At 42.7% G+C, this 27009-nt stretch overlaps 2 protein-coding genes across 20 annotated transcripts in view; one reads left to right on the forward strand and one right to left on the reverse strand.

Annotated features, from left to right (window-relative positions):
- LOC110487958 (3-hydroxyisobutyrate dehydrogenase, mitochondrial) overlaps positions 1-18200 on the reverse strand; it is a 35750-nt gene extending 17550 nt beyond the window's left edge. Inside the window, exons 1-4 of the mRNA XM_021559882.3 lie at positions 17959-18200; positions 11555-11715; positions 10832-10941; positions 9733-9854 (exon numbers count right to left, since the gene is read on the reverse strand). Coding sequence (XP_021415557.2) covers positions 9733-9854; positions 10832-10941; positions 11555-11715; positions 17959-18031 — 466 coding nt within the window. The 5' untranslated portion in view covers positions 18032-18200. The remainder of the gene's footprint in view (positions 1-9732; positions 9855-10831; positions 10942-11554; positions 11716-17958) is intronic.
- Positions 18201-18846: 646 nt separating this feature from the next.
- LOC110489384 (tax1-binding protein 1 homolog B) overlaps positions 18847-27009 on the forward strand; it is a 52914-nt gene continuing 44751 nt past the window's right edge. For 8 of the 19 annotated variants that reach the window (XR_016493504.1, XR_016493507.1, XM_036971549.2 and 5 more), the window contains exons 1-2: positions 18847-19207; positions 19921-20137. Coding sequence is in view for 8 of the 19 variants with exons in the window: in XM_036971549.2 (XP_036827444.2) it covers positions 19949-20137 (189 nt within the window). In the remaining 11 variants the exon portion in view is untranslated. Of the gene's footprint in view, positions 19208-19917; positions 20138-27009 lie in introns of all 19 variants that reach the window. The other 11 variants (XR_016493505.1, XR_016493510.1, XR_016493508.1 and 8 more) reach the window with 5 other exon arrangements.

Below are 27009 nucleotides of genomic sequence, written 5' to 3' on the forward strand. Positions count from 1 at the left end.
GAGAGTGGCTGGTTCCTAAAGGAACGCTCGTAACACTTCACCATCTTCATTACAACCCTTCATTTCCTTCAATAACAGTATAATCTACCGTGTTGGTGTAGAATCCATTCACAGGTTAACTACAGTGCCTTGCTGATTCTACCAGAGTAAAAAGACCTGCAAGGCAGTGTGCTGTAATTCAGGTCTTCGTAGATGCAGGAGTCCTAATTCAATTTTAAGAGGAAAACGAGCAGGCAATACAAACAGTTACAGCTGAAGTCTTACATACACCTTAGCCAAATACATTTAAACTCTGTTTTTCACAATTCCTGACATTTAATACTAGTAAAAGTCCCTCGTCTTAGCTCAGTTAGGATCACCACTTTATTTTAAGAATGTGAAATGTCCGAATAATAATAAAAGAGGGAATGATTTATTTCAGCTTTAATTTATTTAATCACATTCTCAGTGAGTCAGAAGTTTACATACACTCAATTAGTATTTGGTAGCATTGCCTTTAAATTGTTTAACTTAGGTCAAACATTTCCGGTAGTCTTCCACAAGCTTCCCACAATAGGTTGCGTGAATTTTGGACCATTCCTCCTGACAGAGCTGGTGTAACGGTGTCAGGTTTGTAGGCCTCCTTGCTCATAAATGCTTTTTCAGTTCTGCCGACACATTTTCTATAGGATTGAGGTCAGGGCTTTGTGATGGCCACTCCAATACCTTGACTTGCTTGTCCTTAAGCCATTTTGCCACAACTGTGGAAGTATGCTTGGGGTCATTGTCCATTTGGAAGACCCATTTGCAACCAAGCTTTAACTTCCTGATTGATGTCTTGAGATGTTGCTTCAATATACCCACATCATTTTCCATCCTCATGATGCCATCTATTTTGTGAAGTACACCAGTCCCTCCTGCAGCAAAGCACCCCCACAACATGATGCTGCCACCCCCGTGCTTCATGGTTGGGATGGTGTTCTTCGGCTTGCAAGCCTCCCCCTTTTTCCTCCTAACATATCGATGGTCATTATGGCCAAACAGTTCTATTTTTGTTTCATCAGAACAGAAGACATTTCTCCAAAATGTACGATCTTTGTCCTCATGTGCAGTTGCAAACCGCTTTTTTAAAGGCGGTTTTATAGCAGTGGCTTCTTCCTTCCTTCCTTGCTGGCCTTTCAGGTTATGTTGATATAGGACTCGTTTTACTGTGGATATAGATACTATTGTACCTGTTTCCTCCAGCATCTTCACAAGGTCCTTTGCTGTTGTTCTGGGATTGATTTGCACTTTTTGCACCAAAGTACGTTCATCTTTGAGACAGAACCTGTCTCCTTCCTGAGCGGAATGACGGCTGCTTGGTCCCATGGTGTTTATACTTGTGTCCTATTGTTTGTACAGATGAACGTGGTACCTTCAGGCATTTGGAAATTGCTTCCAAGGATGAACCAGACTTGTGGAAGTCAACAAACAAACTTCTTGGCTGATTTCTTTTGATTTTCCCATGATGTCAAGCAAAGAGGCACTACGTTTGAAGGTAGCCTTGAAATACACCCACAGGTACACCTCCAATTGAATCAAATTATGTCAATTTGCCTACCAGAAGCTTCTAAAGCCATGACATTTTCTGGAATTTTCCAAGCTGTTTAAAGGCACAGCCAAGTTAGTGTATGTAAACTTCTGACCCACTGGAACTGTGATAGTGTTAATAAGTTAAATAGTCTGTCTGTAAACAATTGTTGGAAAAATGACTTGTGTCATGCACAAAGTAGATGTCCTAACCGACTTGCCAAAACTATAGTTTGTTAACAAGAAATTTGTGGAGTGGTTGAAAAACGAGTCTTAATGACTCCAACCGAAGTGTATGTAAACTTCCCACTTCAACTGTATATTCTTGGTTCTTTGTTCCTTTGTTCTAATATCATCTTAATGGCAGCATTTTTCACTGAGTTAAAGGCCTAAACAATACAACACCATTTGTAACATTACAGTAACGTTCCTTCGTCCCCAACCCCTTGGGAAGAGACTGTTTACAGTCCTTCAGTGCAGCCTCATGTAGTCCAGTGATATAATTAGACCCAATGGGAGATATATTTTCTCAAACAAATTAAAAACCCAAACAAGAGCCATAAAAACTTGATGGATATCAAGTAAATAACTGAAATGGAGTTAGAAGAGGGACAGAGTGCTAACCAAAATCACACCACACACATAAAAAATCTGCAGTTTATCTGCCCAAGTCACTAATGCCAGTCCTTCATTTTAAAAACAGTATTTATCTGCTGTGCTAACGAGCTCAACCCTGAGAACCACCCCACACTGACATGCACACACAGACAAACATCATGAAAACACCCCCGAGACTGTAGCAGACAGGGATAAAGGGGGAAGAGAAAGTCACAGAATAATGCTGAAAGACATGCAACAGACAATGTTTCTCTGGGTTTCTTCATTGACCAGTACCCTGACCATCATAATCCTTATCAGAGCTCCATTCCATGAGGGAGAGTGGTCAATGCAAGGAGACAGAAGAGAGATCATTCCAGAATCAATGCTCCCTGTGGCCCAAAGCAGGCCCATTGAGTCCCCCCCACCCCACACTCTCTTAAGATGAGTGACATATAGGGAGGGGTTTAGGAGAATTTGATGGACAGAGCCTTATAGTACGACTGGGACAAACACCAGCTGACAAATAGGCCTACACACCCACAGAGAAGGACACCACACAGCACACGCACAGTGTTGAGAGGGACAGTCCCCCAGCTGCTGTGGGTCTGCTTCCATCTGGACTCCAGGCTAGAACCCCACCCCCTTACTCCCCTCCTCTCACCCATACCTCCATTTTCCCCTCCCCTCATCCCTCTCTCGCCCCTTAACCAGACTCCCCCTGGTCCCACTAGTGAAGGGCTTGTTATGCTAATCTAGTCAGTCCAGTGCTAGTTAAAGCATCTGCATACTAGGTTGGGTTTGCTCCTATCAGAATGCAGCTGGGCGAAGTGAATGTCTGTACCTAGCATACTCCCTCAAAAGACCTTCGCTTGAAAAAGAAGAAACAAGCGGCAATAGTACAGTTTGTCCCTCTTGAGACGCCGTAGCCAGTATAAACTTATTCAAAATAGAAATCTGTAATTCATTTTGAAGTTTTTGCTATGGAGGTCTTAGTTGCTCAATTTGACATCCACGATGTTTGGTGCAGTATTTCTCAAAGGAAAATCTGTGCATGAAAACTAGTCGTCTCTCGTTGAATGGCAACAGTTCATTGAAAAATCCCAACTGTTGACAAATCACAGACGAAGGGGGTGTAGACTTCGGCTACCGAACTTCAACTTGCCTCAGGAAAATTGTTGCGTGCACAAAGAGCCCCAAAAAAAACATGCCGAAGACCAAAACAAAGGAAAACATAATATATGCAGTATATATTTAGTCAGTCATCACTGCACTGACAGCAGGCCCAGCCAGCTACCCACGGCTGTAAAACCTCCTAGGCCCATCTCTCTCAATCCCTACCCTAGAACCTTGGAACCTTAACATGCCTTCTTTTGGCCAATGGTTAGCTGTGGCAATTTGCTTGTGGCTTTTGGTGACTGCAGAATGCAATAGGCTACACGGTACGGTTCCCAGTGTTTTCCACAAGTACACAGAGTAGCCAGCCAAATAGAAAGAAAGTTGGGGTCCGGGGTTGTTCGCTCACCTGGGTTCAACATTTTGTTGCAGAAGGAGGTCTATTGGTGGCCTCTGATGCATTCTAATGTCTGGACTCCATCTGAAAGACTTCACCTCCCAGACTGGGAACATGTGTTGTAGTATTGTGTAGAACAGGTATTCCCACTGGGGTACACCAAATAAAAATCTGATTCACATTGAAGAAAAATAATTACACACACACACAAGTTTGGGGTCACTTAAAAATGTGCTTGATATTGAAAGAAAAGCACTTTTTTGTCCATTAAAATAACATCAAATTGATCTGAAATACAGTGTAGACACAGTTAATGTTATAAATGACTATTGTAGCTGGAAAAGGCAGATTTTTTAATGGAATATCTACATAGGCCATTATCAGCAGCCATCACGCTTGTGTTCCAATGGCACGATGGGTTAGCTAATCCAAGTTTATCATTTTAAAAGGCTAATTGATCATTAGAAAACACTTTTGCAATTATGTTAGCACAGCTGAAAACTGTTGTACTGATTAAAGCAGCAATAAAACTGGCCTTCTTTAGACTAGTTGAGTATCTGGAGCATCAGCATTTGTGGGTTCAATTACAGGCTCAAAATGCCCAGAAACAAAGACCAGTCTTCTGAGTCTCAGTCTATTCTTGTTCTGAGAATTGAAGGCTATTCCATGTGAGAACTTGCCAAGAAACTGAAGATCTCATACAATACACTTTACTACTCCCTTCACAGAACAGCACAAACTGGCTCTAACCAGAATAGAAAGAGGAGTGGGAGGCCCCGGTGCACAGTTGAGCAAGAGGACAAGTACATTAGTGTCTAGTTTGAGAAACACACGCCTCGCAAGTCCTCAACTGGCAGCTTCATTAAATAGTACCCGCAAAACACCAGTCTCAACGTCAACAGTGACGAGGCGACTCTGGGATGCTGGTCTCCTTGGCAGATTTCCTCTGACCAGTGTCTATGTTGTTGGAAATTGCTCCCAAGGATGAACCAGACTTGGAGGTCTAAAAAAAAAAATGGATGCCCGAATTAATCATTTATTTTTGGCCAGTCTGAGATATGGGTTTTTCTTTGCAACTCTGCCTAGACGGCCAGCATCCCAGAGTCACCTCTTCACTGTTGACATTGAGACTAGTGTTTTGCGGGTACTATTGAAGACTTGTGAAGTGTCTGTTTCTCAAACTAGGTACTAGTGCCGGTACTCAGCTCCGTTGAGCTCCTGCCCAAGTCAAACACTGCTTCTTATCCCTTGAACAAATAGCCTACAGCTGTGTCTGTCCCAAGCTCACTGGCAGGGAAACTCATAGGGCCCAGAATATTTTATACGAGTTCGTGCTTCGGGGCTGGACCCAACTTAATAGTTGATACGATGTTTCAAGTGCAAACAGGCCATGTGTAGCCATCAAGATTGAAAGGATATTTATTTTTAGCAAGATATTTTCTACCTGCAGCCTGCAATGTTTTTATTTGCTGGCTTTATGTAGTTGGCAATGGCAATAGAAGTTAATTGAAGATTTGTATAATTTTTATTTAGATTTGGATATAATTTTGATTAACCACATGACAATGATTGAGATATGAAGACTTGAAACTTTGGCAAAAATGTACATATGAAAACCATAACTGGTACGCAGATCGATTGAAATGGTCAGATAAATTGGCATTCAACATGAGAAAGGTTGCAGACTCCTCGTGTAGCCTATTACCGGCAACTTCAGGAGAGTAATGGCAGAATCTGCGAAAGTCAGCAGGACCGAGAAGAGAATAGTTCATAATCAAACCGTAAACTGAAAGCATTAGACAAGCTCAGTGCTTATAGTTGATATAGACACAGGGTGTGTCTATATACAGAAAAATATACATTTAAACATTTTGACCAATCGATTGGTGGAAAGAACAGACGACTTTTGGTCGACCAAGATTATTTTTGTTGGATACAGCCCTAACCAGGACTCCCAGCGGTTGGCTGTGTGAAACACGCAAAATAAATTAATATGCCAGAAAACAATAAAATTAGGCTTAGTCGTGGATTTCGACTTAGCCTAATTAACGCAAATTCACGAGCTTCATGCTCTTTCCCTCTGTGTAAAGAAATTGGACTCCAACCAACCACAATGCACACAAATGGTAACGGGAGGCAGGACAAACAGCAGATAGCTTTTTCCTGTCATTGCTGGCATTGTGACTGACAGGTGCCTATCCTATCAATAGATTACTAGATGATGCAGATCTTTCATTCTAGTAGAACCGAACACGTAGCAGCTGTAAAAGAAACGGCTGAAACTAGATCCCCTACATCCTGTTCTTGACGAGACCAATCCAGCAGATGTGTAGGAGGAGTTAAGATAGAGTGTCTCCTTGTTAAATGTCCAAAGCGGAAGTCGAGTCACAGGCTCCATTTCCATTTCCCCTGAAAACTGGAACATCAGTTGCTGGGGACTCGGCAGAGTCTAATACTAGAGTAAAGGGCTCGACGACCTAGAGAATTTAAACTTTTAAATTAAAAGTAGCTTAGTTAATTTGAAGTGGAAAAAGTAGCCTGCTGAAAATGAGTATTTAACCTGCTGAAACACAACAAACATGTGCAGTCTGAGACAAACTGTATACAAACACATTAAGCTCCCACGGTCACACCAAACTTAACGCAGTGACGTTCCTTTAACACACAGTGTTGTTCTCAGTGTTGGGAAAACATTCAATGGCTTTTAAAGACTTAAAATCGCCGTCCGTTAGCGATGTGGCGGCCCACTACCAGAATACAAGACGCAGACGCAGGCATGCTGGGTAATTACCGCTAACGACCCCGCTGCTCGTTAGCTGCTGCTCCTATTTCTGCTATCGCCTTGCCAACAGCCTGGGCTCGTGACGTCAGAGCCTGTTTTGTTGTGGGTCTAGTTTGAATGCGGACACTTAACAACACTAGACAGTGGTGAAAGTGTGTATTTTAGAGTGTGCTTGTTTGTGTGTACAGTAAGTGACTATATGTGTGTGTGTGTGTGGGTGAAAGAGTATCTATGCCAGGACATAGCAGGCAGGGCTAGGCCAGACAACTGGTCAGTAAGAACAAGACCGGCAGAGAGAGAGAGGGAAGGGAAAGAAAGATGTTTTTTTGATTGTAGTTTAACAAGTTTATTACTCCTCGTCTCAGACCCCAGGAGAAACTGCCAAACCCCTATTGACGCACTCGAGGTGGGAACCAAACACACACACACACACACATTTAAAAACACACTACCTCATTCACCACAGGATTCATTTTGAATAAAAAGAATATCTAAATTAAAAAAACAATAAAACCCCAAAAGCACAGGAAGTCTCTGTCTGTGAGGATGCTTGAGTGTCTGAAGTGACTGAAAATGTTAATGATCTTTGCATGAATCTGTGTGTGTGTTTGAGTGCTTAAAATAGCATAGCTACCATATTATATATCATAAGCATTAACTCAAACAGAAATAAGTGTGTTAGGGGTCAATGCATGTCACTGTGTGTGTGTGTGTGTGTGTGTGTGTGTGTGTGTGTGTGCATTGGCGACTTCATAAGGAAGAAGATTCTGCTGGGACCACCAGTCATAAATGCCTAAAGTTTGTGTGTGTGTGTGTGTGTGTGTTACTGTCGTTAGATCTGGATCTGATATCAAGAGATCACAAGAAACAGTAGGGACCGTCTCTAACAAACACAGACATACTACATACACCTTGTACTTGATTGATGAATTAAGGTCACTAACTAGTAAATAACTCCCCTCACCTGGTTGTCTAGGACTTAATTGAAAGGAAAAACCTGCAGACACTAGGCCTTCCATGGAATGAGTTTGACACCCTGCTCCACATAAATACGTATGTCTCCCTATTGGGGTAGAGTGCCACCTCCTGGACAAACGCAGCATGTCAAATCCCCTCCCCCACTATCGGTCAGAGAAGCCCTCACAACACAACACACACTGGGACGTCTGTAGTTTACCCTCCACCTCCTGACCTCTCCCTCAGTCTTCTCCTCCCCATGTTCAGCTTATCACCAATGGGCTACTTTCATCCTCAGCAAGGGGGTTAGAGGCCAGTTCTGTTAGGATCTGTGTATGAGATTTAGATAGTGGGCGGTCAAGTGCGTGTGTGTTCCCGTCTGAACTTAGAAGTGTGTTCGTGCTGTCAGGCGTCTGTGGGGCTCAGGCCAGAGTTAGCATGTAAATCATTGGCCATTCCAGAGCAGTAAACCAGGCTTTGCTAAGAGCCCAGAGAAGAAGTGAGTAAACACTGTGCTTTTTTGTGTGTGTGCGCTTTTGTGTGTGTGTAACAGGCTTAGTTAAGAGCCCGGAGAGGAAGGGTCTTCACAGGTCTGCACTCACTAACTGCAGCCTGTCTACACTGCAGACGCCAGCATGTAAACACACAGAGTGTGTGTGTGTGTGTGTGTGTGTGTGAGAGAGAGAGAGGGAGGGAGGGAGTGTTTTGTGTGAGAAAAAGAGTGTTGCCAGACAAGCTTACGACCACAGTGTAGGCTGTTGGGGATCGTCAAAAAGTGAATCTGCAGAAATGTGAATCAGTCGTATTTGTACGTGTGTGCCCCCTGGTTGGTCTGGCCGAGGTGACAGGGAGTTTTACAGCTACTCGTCTCATCTCCCCTCTCACTCCCTGTGGGGCCAGTGTCTCTGGTCTTTATCTACATGAAAGGCACTGACAAGAGATACCCGCCATTATGGCTCCATCAACATCAAAAACCCTGACACGGTATTCTCCATTACGGCTCCATCAAAAACCCTGACACGGTATTCTCCATTACGGCTCCATCAAAAACCCTGACACGGTATTCTCCATTACGGCTCCATCAAAAACCCTGACACGGTATTCTCCATTACGGCTCCATCAAAAACCCTGACACGGTATTCTCCATTACGGCTCCATCAACATCAAAAACCCTGACACGGTATTCTCCATTACGGCTCCATCAACATCAAAAACCCTGACACGGTATTCTCCATTACGGCTCCATCAAAAACCCTGACACGGTATTCTCCATTACGGCTCCATCAAAAACCCTGACACGGTATTCTCCATTACGGCTCCATCAAAAACCCTGACACGGTATTCTCCATTATAGCTCCATCAACATCAAAAACCCTGACACGGTATTCTCCATTACGGCTCCATCAAAAACCCTGACACGGTATTCTCCATTACGGCTCCATCAACATCAAAAACCCTGACACGGTATTCTCCATTACGGCTCCATCAACATCAAAAACCCTGACACGGTATTCTCCATTATGGCTCCATCAACATCAAAAACCCTGACACGGTATTCTCCATTACGGCTCCATCAACATCAAAAACCCTGACACGGTATTCTCCATTATGGCTCAAGCCATTAAGGAGAACGCTGTCCTGTGCATCAGATTGACCACTTAAAACCTTAACCTTGCCTTTAAGACCCAGTCTACACTGACTACAGAGGGTGGTCACTGTCTGGCTAGAATGGGGGGAGGAAGTACAGCGCGGAACACACATCTGAAATCAACTCCCAACCCTGTATTGTACCTGCTCAGGTAAGAGTCGTATTCATTATTGCACACCGTAGAGAAAAGTTTGGAGGAAAAAAAACGAGCGTGTCTTATTGGACAAGTTCAGGTCGTTTTTACCAGTTCCGGCCCGTTTGCCTGTTTCATTCCTAGGATATTGATTAGACAATGTTTCCATCTAGCCTTAAATATGTTGCCATTTAACAGGATCAATTTCCACCGGCTGTTGATCTGTCGCCGGTGTACCGTCAGTGGCCTATAGCCTACATACTGTTTCATTTTATAGCACCAGAGTCTATAAATACAAGCACTATATCTATAGATACACATAGGAGTACATGACATGGTTAGCATTGCTGCAAAAGCTCTACAGTTGATGTGTTTGTGTCCAAGGTGAAATGAAGACCAGAGAGAGAGGTGTGTGTAGCATGTCTATCCAGAGACTGAACCACCAGTAGGCCAGAAACAGGAAAAGTAAAAGCTTTCTTTGGACATGGCTAGTAGACTGACAGTACGTGATCGCCATAGCAACAGAATGTTGACATCCCAAACCCGTCCCTTACCTCCTGACACGGGAGCGTCCATGAACACGGCGCCCATCTTCTCGGCGGCGAGGGCCATTTCCTTGGAGACGGAGGGGTCGATGGTGGAGGAATCGATGAGCAGCGTTCCCTTCTTCACTTTCCTGAGAAAGAAGAACAGTGTTTTTGCTATCTGAGATCCTTGGGACGGCCCTACTCTAAACCCCAACCTCTACCGTAACCTAACCATTTTAACATTTCGACTTCACCGGGGTAGGGACGTCTCCAGGATCCCAGATAGAACGGACCAGAAAAAAAAGACAAGGAAAAACAGTCACATGACCATATCACATGATCTCAGACCCACAGTACCAGGCTCTGTTTCTGGGCCAGCACAGGCACACCTGACTTAACTTAGTTTGGAGACCATGATCAGTTTAATCAGGTGCAGAGGGCTAGAACAAAAGCCTGTACAATTGGTGACATTCCCCCCACGTCTTCACTGTAAGCAGCTCTGAATGAGCAGCTAGGCTGCACCGTGCCTTCCAGTGAGGTTTACAACCCTCCGATTCCTTCCAGTGAGGTTTACAACCCTCCGATTCCTTCCAGTGAGGTTTACAACCCTCCGATTCCTTCCAGTGAGGTTTACAACCCTCCGATTCCTTCCAGTGAGGTTTACAACCCTCCGATTCCTTCCAGTGAGGTTTACAACCCTCCGATTCCTTCCAGTGAGGTTTACAACCCTCCGATTCCTTCCAGTGAGGTTTACAACCATCCGATTCCTTCCAGTGAGGTTTACAACCCTCCGATTCCTTCCAGTGAGGTTTACAACCCTCCGATTCCTTCCAGTGAGGTTTACAACCATCCGATTCCTTCCAGTGAGGTTTACAACCATCCGATTCCTTCCAGTGAGGTTTACAACCATCCGATTCCTTCCAATGAGCTTTACAACCATCCGATTCCTTCCAATGAGCTTTACAACTGTCTGATTCCTTCCAATTTACTAACGCCAGTTATAGGGGGACAGGCCAGTTATAGGGGGACAAGCCAGTTATAGGGGGACAAGCCAGTTATAGGGGGACAAGCCAGTTTCTACATCTATAGTTCTGGGGAGGACGACCAGAGAGGGGGACCTGCTTACTTGAGGATGCCGTTGGGTCCAGTGTAGACCTCTATGACGTTGGGACTGGAGGGGAGCATGGTGATGATCCGGTCAGCTTTATCTGCAACCTCCGCTGGGGAGTCCAGGATCTGGACAGGGAGGAAACGGATGGGAAAGAAGGGGTTAGAAATCAAAAGAAAACACTAACAGAAATACAATGACGTTGCATCCCTATTCTCCGTATTCCTGAAGTGTGCACTTACACAGTCCCGTCATGTATTTAAAAGTGTTGGATTGGTTTAAGCATTGGCTGAAGGGAGTTTCCACTATCGTTAAGTCAACGATTGGAAGTGTTGGGACACAGCCTGAGAAACCCACACCAGCAGATGTACTTCTACCATCCCCTCCAGACTCAGCAGATACACAGCTAACGTGTAGGGCACACGTAGCAGTAATGTGGCCTATGCTCGTCTCCCTGCTGACCTACTGCTGTGATTCAGGGGTAATGGAGAGCAATATAGCAAGTCAGAGAAAACACACAAGGTCGACAAACAGCTAACAGCTGCGGGTGGGCGTCCTATTTTTGAGTAATTTCTGGGCATTTCAACATGTAGATCTCCAGAAGGTGACCTACTGTGCATGGTCAGCATTCATTATGGTGCGTCTTGTCTACTGCTATGATCACTGCCACAATTCAGTGGTAATGTAGAGAAACACATTAAGCAGGTTAGGTGATGTAAGTAGGTACTAGCTAGGTGTTACCTGTGCCCCCTCGTCTTGTAGCTCCTTGCACGACTCAGGGAAGACATCGGTGGCAATGACAGGGTATCCGTGCCTCAGCAGGTTCTTGGCCATGGGACTGCCCATATTCCCCAGCCCAATGAACCCCACTGGAGTCTTCGAGGCCATCGACCTGCTACACACTGGAGAGCACACACAGGGTAGACAGTCAATACAATGGCATAGTATAGAAAATTATAGAAACAAAGTAAACTATGGTTAAGTTAATACATTCCTACTTAAAATGGAGGATTCACCCTTTTTTTTTTATGTTATATCATTTTGTGCATCTCTAAACTATGTAATTTCATGTTCATCTGAGTTCTTGGTTTTCACGTTAGACAGAAATACAGCCGGTATGACGAGTTTTGCATCACATCATACAGGCTAGGCTGTATGTCTGCAGCTTGAACTTAGAACACCTCAGATACACATGAAAACAGGAAATGACCCCAGCAATCGATAGAACAACGACTTAGAGATGCACAAAAACAACTTTATATTCAAAATTTGTGAATGTTTCCTTTAAGTAAACTGCCTATCATAGTTCCACACCTCCGTGTTTCCCATAGATTTGACTCCATGCTGTGGCACAAGGAGGGGTCGGCAACAGGAGGTCCGCTGGCTAAAACCGGCCAGCATGCGATTTCTTTGGCCCAGCAAAAATTTAAAAAAAAAATGTATTTAAAATTGTTTATTTATATATATATATATATATATATATATATATATATATTAGTTAGATTAACATTTTATGTATATATAGTTAGATTAAAATTTCTGCGGATTTGAGATATATATACACAGTGAGGGGAAAAAAGTATTTGATCCCCTGCTGATTTTGTACGTTTGCCCACCGACAAAGAAATGATCCGTCTATAACTTTAATGGTAGGTTTTTTTGAAGTGAGAGACGGAACAAAAACATCTAGAAAAACACATGTCAAAAATGTTATACAATGATTTGCATTTTAAATCAGAAAGATTTCTGGCTCCCAGGTGTCTTCTATACAGGTAACGAGCTGAGATTAGGAGCATACTCTTAAAGGGAGTCCTCCTAATCTCAGTTTGTTACCTGTATAAAAGACACCTGTCCACAGAAGCAATCAATCAGATTCCAAACTCTCCACCATGGCAAGACCAAAGAGCTCTCCAGGTATGTTAGGGACAAGATTGTCGACCTACACAAGGCTGGAATGGGCTACAAGACCATCGCCAAGCAGCTTGGTGAGAAGGTGACAACAGTTGGTGCGAATATTCGCAAATGGAAGAAACACAAAAGAACTGTCAATCTCCCTCGGTCTGGGGCTCCATGCAAGATCTCACCTCGTGGAGTTGCAATGAAAACGGTGAGGAATCAGCCCAGAACTACACGGGAGGATCTTGTCAATGATCTCAAAGCAGCTTGGACCATAGTCACCAAGAAAATAATTGTTAACACACTACGCCGTGAAGGACTGAAATCCTGCAGCGCCCGCAAGGTTCCCCTGCTCAAGAAAGCACATATACATGCCCGTCTGAAGTTTGCCAATGAACATCTGAATGATTCAGAGGACAATTGGGTGAAAGTGTTGTGGTCATATGAGACCAAAATGGAGCTCTTTGGCATCAACTCAACTTGCCGTGTTTGGAGGAGGAGGAATGCTGCCTATGACCCCAAGAACACCATCCCCACTGTCAAACATGGAGGTGGAAACATTATGCTTTGGGGGTGTTTTTCTGCTAAGGGGACAGGACAACTTTACCGCATCAAAGGGACGATGGACGGGGCCATGTATCGTCAAATCTTGGGTGAGAACCTTCTTCCCTCAGCCAGGGCATTGAAAATGGGTCATGGATGGGTATTCCAGCATGACAATGACCCCAAATACACGGCCAAGGCAACAAAGGAGGGGCTCAAGAAGAAGCACATTAAGGTCCTGGAGTGGCCTAGCCAGTCTCCAGACCTTAATCCCATAGAAAATCTGTGGTGGGAGCTGAAGGTTCGAGTTGCCAAAAGTCAGCCTCGAAACCTTAATGACTTGGAGAAGATCTGCAAAGAGGAGTGGGACAAAATCCCTCCTGAGATGTGTGCAAACCTGGTGGCCAACTACAAGAAACATCTGACCTTTGATTCCCAACAAGGGTTTTGCCACCAAGTACTAAGTCAAGTATTTGACCCCTCTGCAAAACATATTTCCCTCATTCAAAAGCAAATAAATGTATAACATTTTTTACATGCGTTTTTCTGGATTTTGTTGTTATTCTGTCTCTCACTGTTCAAATAAACCTACCATTAAAATTAGACTGAATTTCTTTGTCAGTGGGCAAACATTCAAAATCAGCAGGGGATCAAATACCCCCTGCCGAACAGCCCTCCATTTGCTCTCCAGAGGTAGCCTGACTGCCATTAGGTACCGAGATGAGATCCTCAGACCCCTTGTGAGACCATATGCTGGTGCGGTTGGCCCTGGGTTCCTCCTAATGCAAGACCTGATGTGGCTGGAGTGTCAGCAGTTCCTGCAAGAGGAAGGCATTGATGCTATGGACCGCCCGTTCCCCAGACCTGAATCCAATTGAGCACATTTGGGACATCATGTCTCGCTCCATCCACCAACGCCACATTGCACCACAGACTGTCCAGGAGTTGGCGGATGCTTTAGTCCAGGTCTGGGAGGAGATCCCTCAGGAGACCATCCGCCACCTCATCAGGAGCATGCCCAGGCGTTGTAGGGAGGTCATACAGGCACGTGGAGGCCACACACACTACTGAGCCTCATTTTGACTTGTTTTAAGGACATTACATCAAAATTGGATCAGCCTGTAGTGTGGTTTTCCACTTTCATTTTGAGTGTGACTCCAAATCCAGACCTCCATGGGTTGATAAATTTGATTTCCATTGATAATTTTTGTGATTTTGTTGTCAGCACATTCAACTATGTAAAGAAATAACTATTTAATAAGAATATTTCATTCATTCAGATCTAGGATGTGTTATTTTAGTGTTCCCTTTATTTTTTTGATCTCAATTCTACAAAAAATGTGTTTCATTTAGGAAATCTGCTCACCAAGTATTTCCACAAATAAAAGACAGAAATTATCGTGACTCAATGTAATCAAGGTAGCCTTGTCCTTTTCAAATACAATTTATTTTTGGGCTTAGTTGTGGTCAATTTGCAGGGTACAAATTATAATTATGTTCCAGACCGCTAATCATCCACTCTGCCAAAAATTGGTTAGCTGGCTGAAGAAATGTCATATTCAGAGACTAGAATTTTGTTATGCAATATCTGATGAGTAGCTGAAGTCAGGGTTGCCATGTCCGGGGTTTTCCAACAAAATTAGCCTATTTTGAAAACTATGTCGTGGGTGAAAATGTATTGGTCGCAGGTTGCAGGTTTTTGGGCTACTTTGAAGTTGCACGCCATGTAATTTCTCTTAAAGCTGCAATATATGTAACTTTTTGGGCGACCGGACCAAATTCACATAGAAATGTGAGTTAAAGATCTGTCACTCATTGAAAGCAAGTATGACAAGTTTCTATGAGATTTATTTTTTATGCTTCCCAATCAGTTTTATTTTCTTTTACTTTCAGTTGTTTTGTACACCAGCTTCAAACAGCTGAAAATACAATATTTCTGGTTGTAAAAACTATATTTCACAGCAGTTTAGATGGTACAATGATTCTCTACATTATACTTGCTTGTATTGTCACAAACTGAAATTAGGCGATCTATTACCATTTTAGCAACCAGGAAATGGCAGAGTGATTTCTGCATAGTGCATCTTAAGCATACATACATAAACATACATCACATATATTTTCACTGTGACCTGCTGCTGCTGACTTTCAAGCAGTGAGGCAGGCTGTTGCTGAGTGAGTGAGTGGTGGGGAGGGCCAGAGGGGTGTGTGTGTGTTGAAAGCACTGCAGCAGGCAGCTTAGTCCACTATTGGCTGAGTCACGTGAGTGAGAGTAGACAGAGCAGCACAAGTTGTGACAACTGATGAACAGTTAGTTGTAGGTCGGCTATTCAGATTGTCATTATGGAGAGACCCGGTGGGCTTCCAAGTGGCGCAGCGGTCTAAGGCACTACATCTCAGTGCTAGAGGCGTCACTACAGACCCTGGTTTGATTCCAGGCTGAATCACAACCCGCCGTGATTGGGAGTCCCATAGGGCGGCGCACAATTGGCCCAACATCGTCCGGGTTAGGCCGCCATTGTAAATAATAATTTATTCTTAACTGACTTGCCTAGTTAAAAAGTAAAAAAATTTGCATTAGATAAATTCGCTCAAAGGCGATTTAAACATTCTAATGTCAACTTTGCCTATGCAAAACCGTTTCAAGCGAAGTGTTTTACACATGCTCAGTTCTTGAGGGCTGTGCATATGGAAATGTTAAATGGAAGGTATGGAACTCACTTGTGTGCCTGTTATGGGGAAAAGTTCTCAATGAAATTGACATTAAATGTGGAGAATGACACATTTGCATTTATTGGCCATCGCATCTCTTTAGCCTACAATACAATAAATATGATAAAATTATGATTTTTATTTTACCTTTATTTAACTAGGCAAATCAGTTAAGAACAAATTCTTATTTTCAATGACGGCCTAGGAACAGTGGGTTAACTGCCTGTTCAGGGGCAGAACAACAGAGTTGTACCTTGTCAGCTGGGGAATTTGAACTTGCAACTTTTTTTGGCTACTAGTCCAATGCTCTAACCACTTGGCTACCCTGCCGCCCCTCCAGTGATATCACTGGAGTCGTTGCAAATCAAATTGGGCCACTTGTGTAGCCTACCTGGAGCTGGCAAACAGATTTAATAAATAGCCTAGAACTTCAGATTACTGTTATTATGCAATTATTAATGGTTACGTTTAGTTAATTTAATTGGAAGTTATCAAAATTCTAATCACAATTGCCTATCAGTTGTTAGAATGTAGAATGTATAGGTAATACATTATTTTTTTAACCTGGCTGTTGTTGACAAGCAGATTCAGTTCATATGTACATTACTCATGTTAAATTCAGTGATTGAAATTACGACCCCATCCTCAGTAGCCCAACGGGCAATAAATGCACTTCTTACCTCGAAGTCGCCTCACTCTTCATGTTGAATATGTTAGTCTGTCAATTTGAACTAAGCAAGCTACTAAATCATACAGCTTACTGTAGACTATCTGAAATGAGATGTAGGCCTATCACGGGCTATAGGCTACCTTCTTCTATGTAGCTAAGCAAACCATTGAAAAGTTGAATTACAATCACAAAGCCAGATTTTAGTCTGTAGCCTGTGCCTATTGAAATGACAAGTCAATATTGCAAATGGGTAGCCCTGAATGCTGATTGGCTGAAAGTCATTGTATATCAGACCGTATACCACAGGTATGAGAAGAAAAAAAACGTTTTACTGTTCCAATTAAGCTGGTAACCAGTTTATAATAGCAATAAGGCACTGTGGGGGTTTGTGGTATATGGCCAATATATCACTGCTAACAGCTGGCTGTAGCCAGGCACTCCATATCACATCATGCATAAGAACAGCCCTTAGCCATGGTATATTGGCCATATACCACACCCTCTCATGACTTATTGCTTAATCATTGCAGTCAAATCTTGCTAAATCATCATCCATTGATGGAAAATGATCTGGCGAGTTTAGTAAGGACAAATGACCTTCTCTTGTTTCATATTCAAATTCATTTATTATGTCACAACTCCCAAGAATTATTATTTTGATTAAAACAGAATATAGGTTAACGTCATTACACTTTATGTCAATACTGCTTAATTGGCTTGATAAAGTTATGGAATCAGGTTTATTGGATAAATGTGGCACCTCAGATGGAGGGCCATTTAGAGTTCAACATCAGTGTGAAGCGACGATATGAACTGATGTAATTGTGTCAAATGAATTGACACAAAGGTATGGTAGTGTAGGAAGAGCTGGGAAGGAGCCTTATGGCTAAATTCAAATCACCAGGCTCGGGCTAGTATGCAGGCACTACAGCCACGAAGAACGTTGTGTTCCACTCAGCTGGTCACATGTAGAGTCAAGAAAACATGAGTCTGCAGAATTGACTAACTACTTATAGGGATTTGTGAGATAGATGAGGGCATAGCCATGTCCATTGTTTCAAGCTATCACTGGCAATCAGTTCATGGTCGTATTTCATTAACGTCAACAAGGGAGGCCATAGTATTTAGCTAACGCAAAACACAAAAACACAGCAGGTAACCAACCAACTGTTCAGAAAATATCTAAGTTATCCACAAAAACCGCCACTAACACACCACAAATTCCTAGCTAGGAAGTGTGTTTTTCGGTTGCATGTTGTGCTATTATGCACATGCACACCACGAAAAATACGGTGGGAAATGTTTAAACTGGCATATACGTTACCCAGAGCCAGATCGACATGTTGTTTATTGCACCTTTGCAACAAATTCCGAGACCCTCTGAACAACGCAGCCATGCTTCGTTCCCCTTGACCTCGGCGTTTACAGTGACAGCTGATTGACAGGAAGTAAAGGGGAGTTAGTTATCATTGAGTGCTATATGGACCACTCAGTGGGCTCAGCCGAACGCAACAGCCAATAGAAATCTTGCAAAGGTGGGACATCCTGTGTGTTCATGTCTTAAAGCTCTTTACGGTACAATACTGTTTTTTTTTTTTTTTGGGGGGGGGGGGGGGGGGGGGGGGGGGGCATTAGTAAATTGGTCTCAGACGCTGAAATAAATCTTTCGAGTGTGGCCTTTTTATTCGATGCAATATTAGTGAATGTGTTTTACCATTAAAACTATTCAAACGCAAATCGTTTGTGGTCATTACCATCATCATCATAATTTATATTTACGGTTGTGGGGAACCTTGATCGTGTTCAATCAAACATCGTTTTCAACAAAATGTTATAAAAATATATATTTCCACCAGTCAGAGTATTATTACCCAAACTAATGTGCATGCGCAGTAGAGTATTTTTAATTTATTGAAGTTTTTAAGATGTACTTTGTGTTTAATGGTGTAATTTTTGGTTCATTATCTTGTCCTCTTTTTGATGAATTTGTGCCCCTATCTCTATCAAATCGCATGCAGACTCCAGCGTCACTTTGTGGAAAAAAAATATTTGTATCTTTATTTAACTAGGTAAATCAGTTAAAGAACACATTCTTATCTTCAAGGAGGGCCTAGGAACAGTGGATTAACAGATCGGGGAAGAACGACAGATCGGGGATTCGATCTTGCAACCACCTCGGTTACAAGTCCAACGCTCTAACCACTAGGCTACCTGCCACCCCAGGGTGTGTGCGTGCGTGAGTGCCGCACTAGCCTATTTATTTCCCAGTGCAATAGCAGCAACTGTGCAAATAATCGTACATTAGTCAGAGATAGCTATTTATGGTCATTCATTATAAGCATTTTAAATAGATTATTTCGAGGCATCAAATAATTGAAATTTTCACGTGGTGCAACTGGAATCTTTTTCCTCAGCACCAACATCCCATCCCGGAAGTGACACCATCACTTGACAACCATAGCTCAGTGGTTGACGACGGGGCCTGAAGCTGTGTGACAACAACGGCTTTTGGACTGTCATATGTTGGCTTTCAAAACATAATTGGACCTTGTTTGGATTCATATGTAAGACAGGTAATGAATCGATTTAAACGGAAACAATATTGTCTTATTGCTAGGGGGTTTGGCCTATCAAGACAGATAACCCTGAGATTGTTGCTAGCTACCTTGTTGTGGTCAGATCAGTTTCGGTAGCTGAAAGGCCATTGAAGGTTAATGCGCAGCTAGATACTTAATCAATTCAGTTGTCAATGACAATGAACGTTACTTTAGGGAATCGTTATCTATGCGAACAGTATATCTAGGTAGCTAATCATCCTAAATGTGTTTTTGTCAGATACAGGCTCTTATAGCTAGCCGCTCTCCGTGCGTGTGAAAATGCCACCTGTGCTTGCTGTGTTGCGAGCTACATTAGGTCGTCCTTGTTTTGGCGCACACGCGCTTCAGCTCTTTGCTGCTTTACTATAACATAGTGTGTTTTATAGTTAACGTGATCTTATGCAGTCTGACGTTTGCCATCATATCGTCATTTCAACATGCGTAGGCAGGCTTGGAATTATTCCATTTTACATTTCAGTTCACTAAAGCCCGCATGTAGATCAAACAACCTAACAGTGGGACTCGATCAATTCAAATGTTATTGTAAATGGGTCAAATGTCCATTTGCTAGGTTAAATTGGAGGTGTGTGTGTGAGTGAGAGGAGAAAATATGCATGCCAGGCTTGTTTTCCTATCCCCTCACAATTTTCTCTCTCCATATTCTCTCGCTTCCTTATTTCCCCCAGCAGGTCAGACAAATGAAGTGACAAGCAGGATATGTCCTCGTTCCAGGTGGTGGGCTCTTCGCCCACCAGTGGCATTGGTGTCATGGAAACATCAAACTTTGCTCATGTTATCTTCCAGAATGTTAGGAAGAGCTTCCTGCCCCAGGAGGCACTGGAGTGTCGCTACACCCTCACCTCCTACATCACCCCCAACCCCAAAGACTGGGTGGGCATCTTTAAGGTAACATCACACCGTGTGTCACCCCCCAGATTTTTTGGTGGGGGTGGGGGGGCTTCTGAAGAGTGTCTTTCTTCGCTCTGCTGATGACTGTGTTTCTCCGCTCACACAGGAGTAATAAAGGCCTAGTTCACACGTTTTGTGGATTGAATTTTTTCTTATAATAATTGTCAAAATATTTTTTTTGTGTATTTTATTTTTTCTAATAATAATTGTCAAAATATTTGTTATTTATTTAAATTTATCAGGGGGTGCTGCAGCACCCCTGCTTCCCTTGTTTGTGGCCAGTTGTAATTTTAATATGATAACAAATATGCCCAACTCCGAGCTCTAACCAAAAAAAATGGCGGAAAATTTCTCTAACCTCAGATCAGTAGTAACCACCCAGTTCAATGATAGTTATCTTAAAATTAAAAGACGGCGACTAACAATTCTACACCCCAGTAACATACAGGATTTGTGTCATCTCAGACATTTTCTAATACAACAGTTGAGCTAGCTAATGAAATGTTAGCTAATTTGCGATACTAGCTAGCTAGCTAGCTGCACTCAACTCACAGCCATTTAATCAACTGACAGTGACTACCGCATTTTGGGGGATTGCTAACTGGCTTAAATCTAGCTAGCTAGCATTCTGGTCACTCACTGAGCAGGCAGTAGCCAACAAATCGTGGATGCATGATCAGCAAACAGTGGAAGATGAGCCAACCTGCATAGCTAGTTTGTTTTCAGACAAATATGTTCAACTCATAGGTTTTGTGGGAGGGTTATTAAACTATATAGAGCCATGACTACATGTGACTCTATTCCACATCAGGTAACTGCTGCAAGCAGTAGAATCAGATTTTAAAAACAGGTAAAAATACACCTTATGGAACAGCGGAGACTGTGACGAGACACACACAAAGGTACAGACGCCCACACGTATATTGTAATATTGTTGAATGATGGTATTATACATTTTGTATTGTGTATATATGTAGTGGTGTAATAATGTTATATGATGTACTGTTTATTATTTTGTTTTAAATGTAAGTGCCCTAATGTGTTTGGACCCCAGGAAGAGCTAATGGTGATCCCTAATAAATACAAATAGCGGACTGATTGACTGATGTCGGGTTCAATTACTTGAATTCCACTTACCTCAATTTTTTTGTTTTGTTATGCTATTTCTCTTGAGATAATTCAAATCATTCACAAGAGAAATTAAGTCAATAACTATGTGGGACGTTGGGCTGAAGGGCGTTGTTGTTTTCATTAAACAAATATTCAACGTAGTTCAGTGCAGAAATGTGGTAATTAACTACAATGACCATAATCCATTGCGGATTCTCTTCCCGGCTCTGACTGAGACGGATAGCCTACACACAGACCGCATCGTGAGATAGCTCTACCTGGTTGATATTTGTAGTAGTTGGTAATAAGTAGTCGTGAAAGCATTGCCTTATCTACTTTGAAGAACTACTCAAGTGATTTCATCAGAAAGCGCTGCAGCATGCTTAGGCAGGCTAGCCTAGCTAAATAGGATGACTAAAGACAGTACAGTATGGGGAGCAGAGATAACATTGTCTGACTGGCTGGATGCTACTGCCTGAGCAGACATGAGATTATGACTTTAAGGAATGACAAATACTAAAGTAATCAAATGAAAACTAAGTAAAAAACACAACTGAAGTATTTTATTATTTGATATTATTATCCTCATTTTCGATTGATGTCTACCCACTGTGGACCTGACAGAGACAATGAAATGTTTCAATGTTTTGGCAATTGAATGTTCATAATTTTGGGTTTTGGAATTTCTATTTTTTTTAAATCGCTAAAATAATTTAATGTTTAAGAAAATTTAAACAGAAATCGAAGACCGTGATTATTTTTAAATAACTGAACCTACCTCAAGAAGCACTAATCACTCAGCACTATTAGTAACTTACAACCGGAGGATAGCTAACTGCCTGAAATGTAGCTAGCTAGCTAGCTCACTGGCCAGGCAATATCCACTAGCTAGCTAATCGTGGACGCATGATCAGCCAGCACCCAAGAGTGGAAGCACTAGAATGACATCAATTGCAGCTAATTTGGTAGTTGGCTAGATGGAGCAGTCATGGCATTACTAGGCAAACTGAGTTTGCTGCCTGTCATTCCAACTTGTACAAACAGGCTAATGGGACCACTTGTTCTATGTAGCATAGTGACACACCAAAATTCAGAGGTGTGTTTGAGGGTACGTTAATGTTAGAAGGTAACCGCACTCTTGCAACACAAAAATTCTAGCTTTTTTAGTGAAAAATATATAAAAAATAAAATGTTGGGATCCGTTTTGTAAGTGTATTAATGCTTCCTCATGACCCACCAACTAAAATGTCTTTCTTCTCCTCTTTCATCAACCAGATTCTCTTCTCCTTCTTTCCTTCCCTCTTTCCTTCCACAGAGATGTTTCCAGTAGCTGTGGTGTGGTTATTTAATGTGCAGAGGGAGGTGGGGGAGGCAGGGAGAACAGACAGGTCTTGCTGGGGGGTATTTGGTGCTTGGTCTCTCACACACACACATCCTTATTTATTTCTCTCTCTTTCCATCTCCCTTTTCCACCTCTCCCTTTCTTGTTGCCCCCTCCCTCTCTCCTCTCTTTCATCAGGGCCCATCAAATCTCACACTTAATTAACAGGAAATGTGAACGAGGAAACGTAATGTCTCATAAAGACACAAAGCATTTTATCATCCTTTAAGAAGTTACTTCAAATCCACCCAGCTCAATTACAAATGAATCAAGATGGTGGGTTTATTTGGAAAATGTAGATTGGTTAATCTGCGCTAATGGAGTCTGTGATGGTGAAGCCTCATGTGACACTACTATGTGAGGGTCTTTCTCTTGTTGTGTGTGTGTGAATGCACTACTGAGAGAGCTCCAGACACATTCATCTAGCACAGCTTCTTCTTCACAGCACTTACTCACACTACCTTTGACACACACAGAGACACACACACACACACACACACACACACACACACACACACACACACACACACACACACACACAGACACAGACACACACACACACACACACACACACACACACACACACACACACACACACACACACACACACACACACACACACACACACACACACACACACACACACACAGAGACACACACACACACACACACACAGACGCACACAGAGAGACCCACAGACACACACACGCATAGAGATACACACACGCACACACACAGAGACACACACACACACACAGAGACACACACACACACAGAGACACACACACACGCCAGAGACACACACACACAGTGACACACACAGACCCTGAGGCTCTCTGACATGCAATATGTAGGTTAGGTACAGGCTCCCCCTACTGGCTGTATACTGTCATTGACACTTTCTTCTAAAACTCAGGTTTGTGAACACAGGGATTAGGATTGGCGAAACAAGGCCCAGGTGATGCTGCATGTTGATAGTCATCCACTTATCACACTTACCCATGTATCAAACACAATAATATTGGAATGAGATTTTAGTTTTTAGAAGCTCCAAAGCACTTGTATCAACTCTTATGATGTAAAGCACACACACAATACACACACACACACCACACGTACACACCACACACACACAACTTTATGCTTCTGAAAAAGCCCCTGATTCAGGAGGTAGTGGAGTTGTGGCACGTTTGTGACGTTAGCTGGGAGAAACCTGTTTAGTAAGCATGTAATTAACGTGTCATCGGACCGTGTGCACACGCCTCTGAGCCGTGATGGATGGCAGCTTGGTCTGTGATTATTCTTTACCATCACTCCTGAGTCTGAACACTCCAAACCAAACTCCAGTCACCTACAACCCTCCACTATATAATTAACAAATTATTTATGTGTTCAAACCTCCCCATTAGACTAACGCGCAAGTACATAGATATGCACAAACACACACACACACAATTGTGCACGCACACATTGAAATATAAACCGGCCCACCCTACCTTGTCATTAAAAGAGACACTTGGGCATAAAGAATGTTCTCCCTTGATAAGAGTTAGATACGTTATAAGGTGTTATAGAATGTCATCCACATTCTGAATAGGCCTTACGTGCATTAACCTCATTCATAATATCATCATAACACCAATTACTATCATCATGCTAAAAACATTATCACCATTGCACAGAACATTGTCATCAAACAAACAATCCTTATCACTCCAAACATTGTTATTGCATTAAAAGTGGATGTTGTCATTAAGGTAACACTAGCCTGTGGTTTAGCTCCATAGGATGACTCGTGTTGTTGAGTAAATCATGGTCTGTTTCAGAAACTCTCAGCCAAGGCTGTCTCTAGGGAGATCTGGTTAGAGTGAATGGCACCTGAGTTTGAACACAACACTAATTTAGAATATTGAGTACAATATGACATATTAAATCATCTGGTTAGGTGTTGTGTGACGAAGAGAGAGAGAGAGAGATCTGTAGGGAGGGAGGGAGATGGAGGGATGTGGAAAGTAAGAAGCGGGAGAGAGAGAGAAGGACGGAGGAAGGGAATGAGAAAAGGAGGGAGGGAGAGAGACAGAGAGAGAGTGATACAGAGAGAGAGAAGGACGGAGGAAGGGAATGAGAAAAGGAGGGAGGGAGAGATGAGAGAGAGAGAGAGAGAAGGACGGAGGAAGGGAATGAGAAAAGGAGGGAGAGAGACACAGAGAGAGAGAAGGACGGAGGAAGGGAATGAGAAAAGGAGGGAGGGAGAGATGAGAGAGAGAGAGAAGGACGGAGGAAGGGAATGAGAAAAGGAGGGAGGGAGAGTGTGATTGTGTATGACAGTTTTACGGTGTAGGTTATGTTTGGAGTTATGATGTTCTGTCCTCTCTTACTCAGCCGTCACTTAACAACATATGCCTTCCATATCATTACATCTCTCTCCCTTCATTTAGCAGGAGGTGGGAAAAAAAGTTGATTATTCTTCCCTTTAAACTAGACTGTTTTTCTCCCCTTTAAACTAGGCTGTGTTGCTCTCCCCTTTAAACTAGGCTGTGTTTCTCCCCTTTAAACTAGGCTGTGTTTCTCCCCTTTAAACTAGGCTGTGTTGCTCTCCCCTTTAAACTAGGCTGTGTTTCTCCCCTTTAAACTAGACTGTTTTTCTCCCCTTTAAACTAGGCTGTGTTTCTCTCCCCTTTAAACTAGGCTGTGTTTCTCCCCTTTAAACTAGGCTGTGTTTCTCCCCTTTAAACTAGGCTGTGTTGCTCTCCCCTTTAAACTAGGCTGTGTTTCTCCCCTTTAAACTAGACTGTTTTTCTCCCCTTTAAACTAGGCTGTGTTTCTCTCCCCTTTAAACTAGGCTGTGTTTCTCTCCCCTTTAAACTAGGCTGTGTTTCTCCCCTTTAAACTAGGCTGTTTCTCTCCTTTAAACTAGGCTGTGTTTCTCCCCTTTAAACTAGGCTGTGTTTCTCCCCTTTAAACTAGGCTGTGTTTCTCTCCCCTTTAAACTAGGCTGTGTTTCTCTCCCCTTTAAACTAGGCTGTGTTTCTCCCCTTTAAACTAGGCTGTGTTTCTCCCCTTTAAACTAGGCTGTGTTTCTCCCCTTTAAACTAGGCTGTGTTTCTCCCCTTTAAACTAGGCTGTGTTTCTCCCCTTTAAACTAGGCTGTGTTTCTCCCCTTTAAACTAGGCTGTGTTTCTCCCCTTTAAACTAGGCTGTGTTTCTCCCCTTTAAACTAGGCTGTTTCTCCACTTTAAACTAGGCTGTGTTTCTCCCCTTTAAACTAGGCTGTGTTGCTCTCCCCTTTAAACTAGGCTGTGTTTCTCCCCTTTAAACTAGACTGTTTTTCTCCCCTTTAAACTAGGCTGTGTTTCTATTCCCTTTAAACTAGGCTGTGTTTCTCCCCTTTAAACTAGGCTGTGTTTCTCCCCTTTAAACTAGGCTGTGTTTCTCTCCCCTTTAAACTAGGCTGTGTTTCTCCCCTTTAAACTAGGCTGTGTTTCTCCCCTTTAAACTAGGCTGTGTTTCTCCCCTTTAAACTAGGCTGTGTTTCTCCCCTTTAAACTAGGCTGTGTTTCTCCCCTTTAAACTAGGCTGTGTTTCTCCCCTTTAAACTAGACTGTTTTTCTCCCCTTTAAACTAGGCTGTGTTTCTCCCCTTTAAACTAGGCTGTGTTTCTCCCCTTTAAACTAGGCTGTGTTTCTATTCCCTTTAAACTAGGCTGTGTTTCTCCCCTTTAAACTAGACTGTTTTTCTCCCCTTTAAACTAGGCTGTGTTTCTATTCCCTTTAAACTAGGCTGTGTTTCTCCCCTTTAAACTAGGCTGTGTTTCTCCCCTTTAAACTAGGCTGTGTTTCTCCCCTTTAAACTAGGCTGTGTTTCTCCCCTTTAAACTAGGCTGTGTTTCTCCCCTTTAAACTAGGCTGTGTTTCTCCCCTTTAAACTAGACTGTGTTTCTCCCCTTTAAACTAGGCTGTGTTTCTATTCCCTTTAAACTAGGCTGTGTTTCTCCCCTTTAAACTAGGCTGTGTTTCTCCCCTTTAAACTAGACTGTTTTTCTCCCCTTTAAACTAGGCTGTGTTTCTCCCCTTTAAACTAGGCTGTGTTTCTCCCCTTTAAACTAGGCTGTGTTTCTCCCCTTTAAACTAGGCTGTGTTTCTCCCCTTTAAACTAGGCTGTGTTTCTCTCCTTTAAACTAGGCTGTGTTTTATTTCCCCTTTAAACTAGGCTGTGTTTCTCTCCCCTTTAAACTAGGCTGTGTTCTCCCCTTTAAACTAGGCTGTGTTTCTCTCCCCTTTAAACTAGGCTGTGTTTCTCTCCCCTTTAAACTAGGCTGTGTTTCTCCCCTTTAAACTAGGCTGTGTTTCTCCCCTTTAAACTAGGCTGTGTTTCTCCC

This window comes from Oncorhynchus mykiss, chromosome 30 (genome assembly GCF_057628025.1).
Source record: "Oncorhynchus mykiss isolate SJ-2025 chromosome 30, ASM5762802v1, whole genome shotgun sequence".
NCBI lineage: Eukaryota > Metazoa > Chordata > Actinopteri > Salmoniformes > Salmonidae > Oncorhynchus > Oncorhynchus mykiss.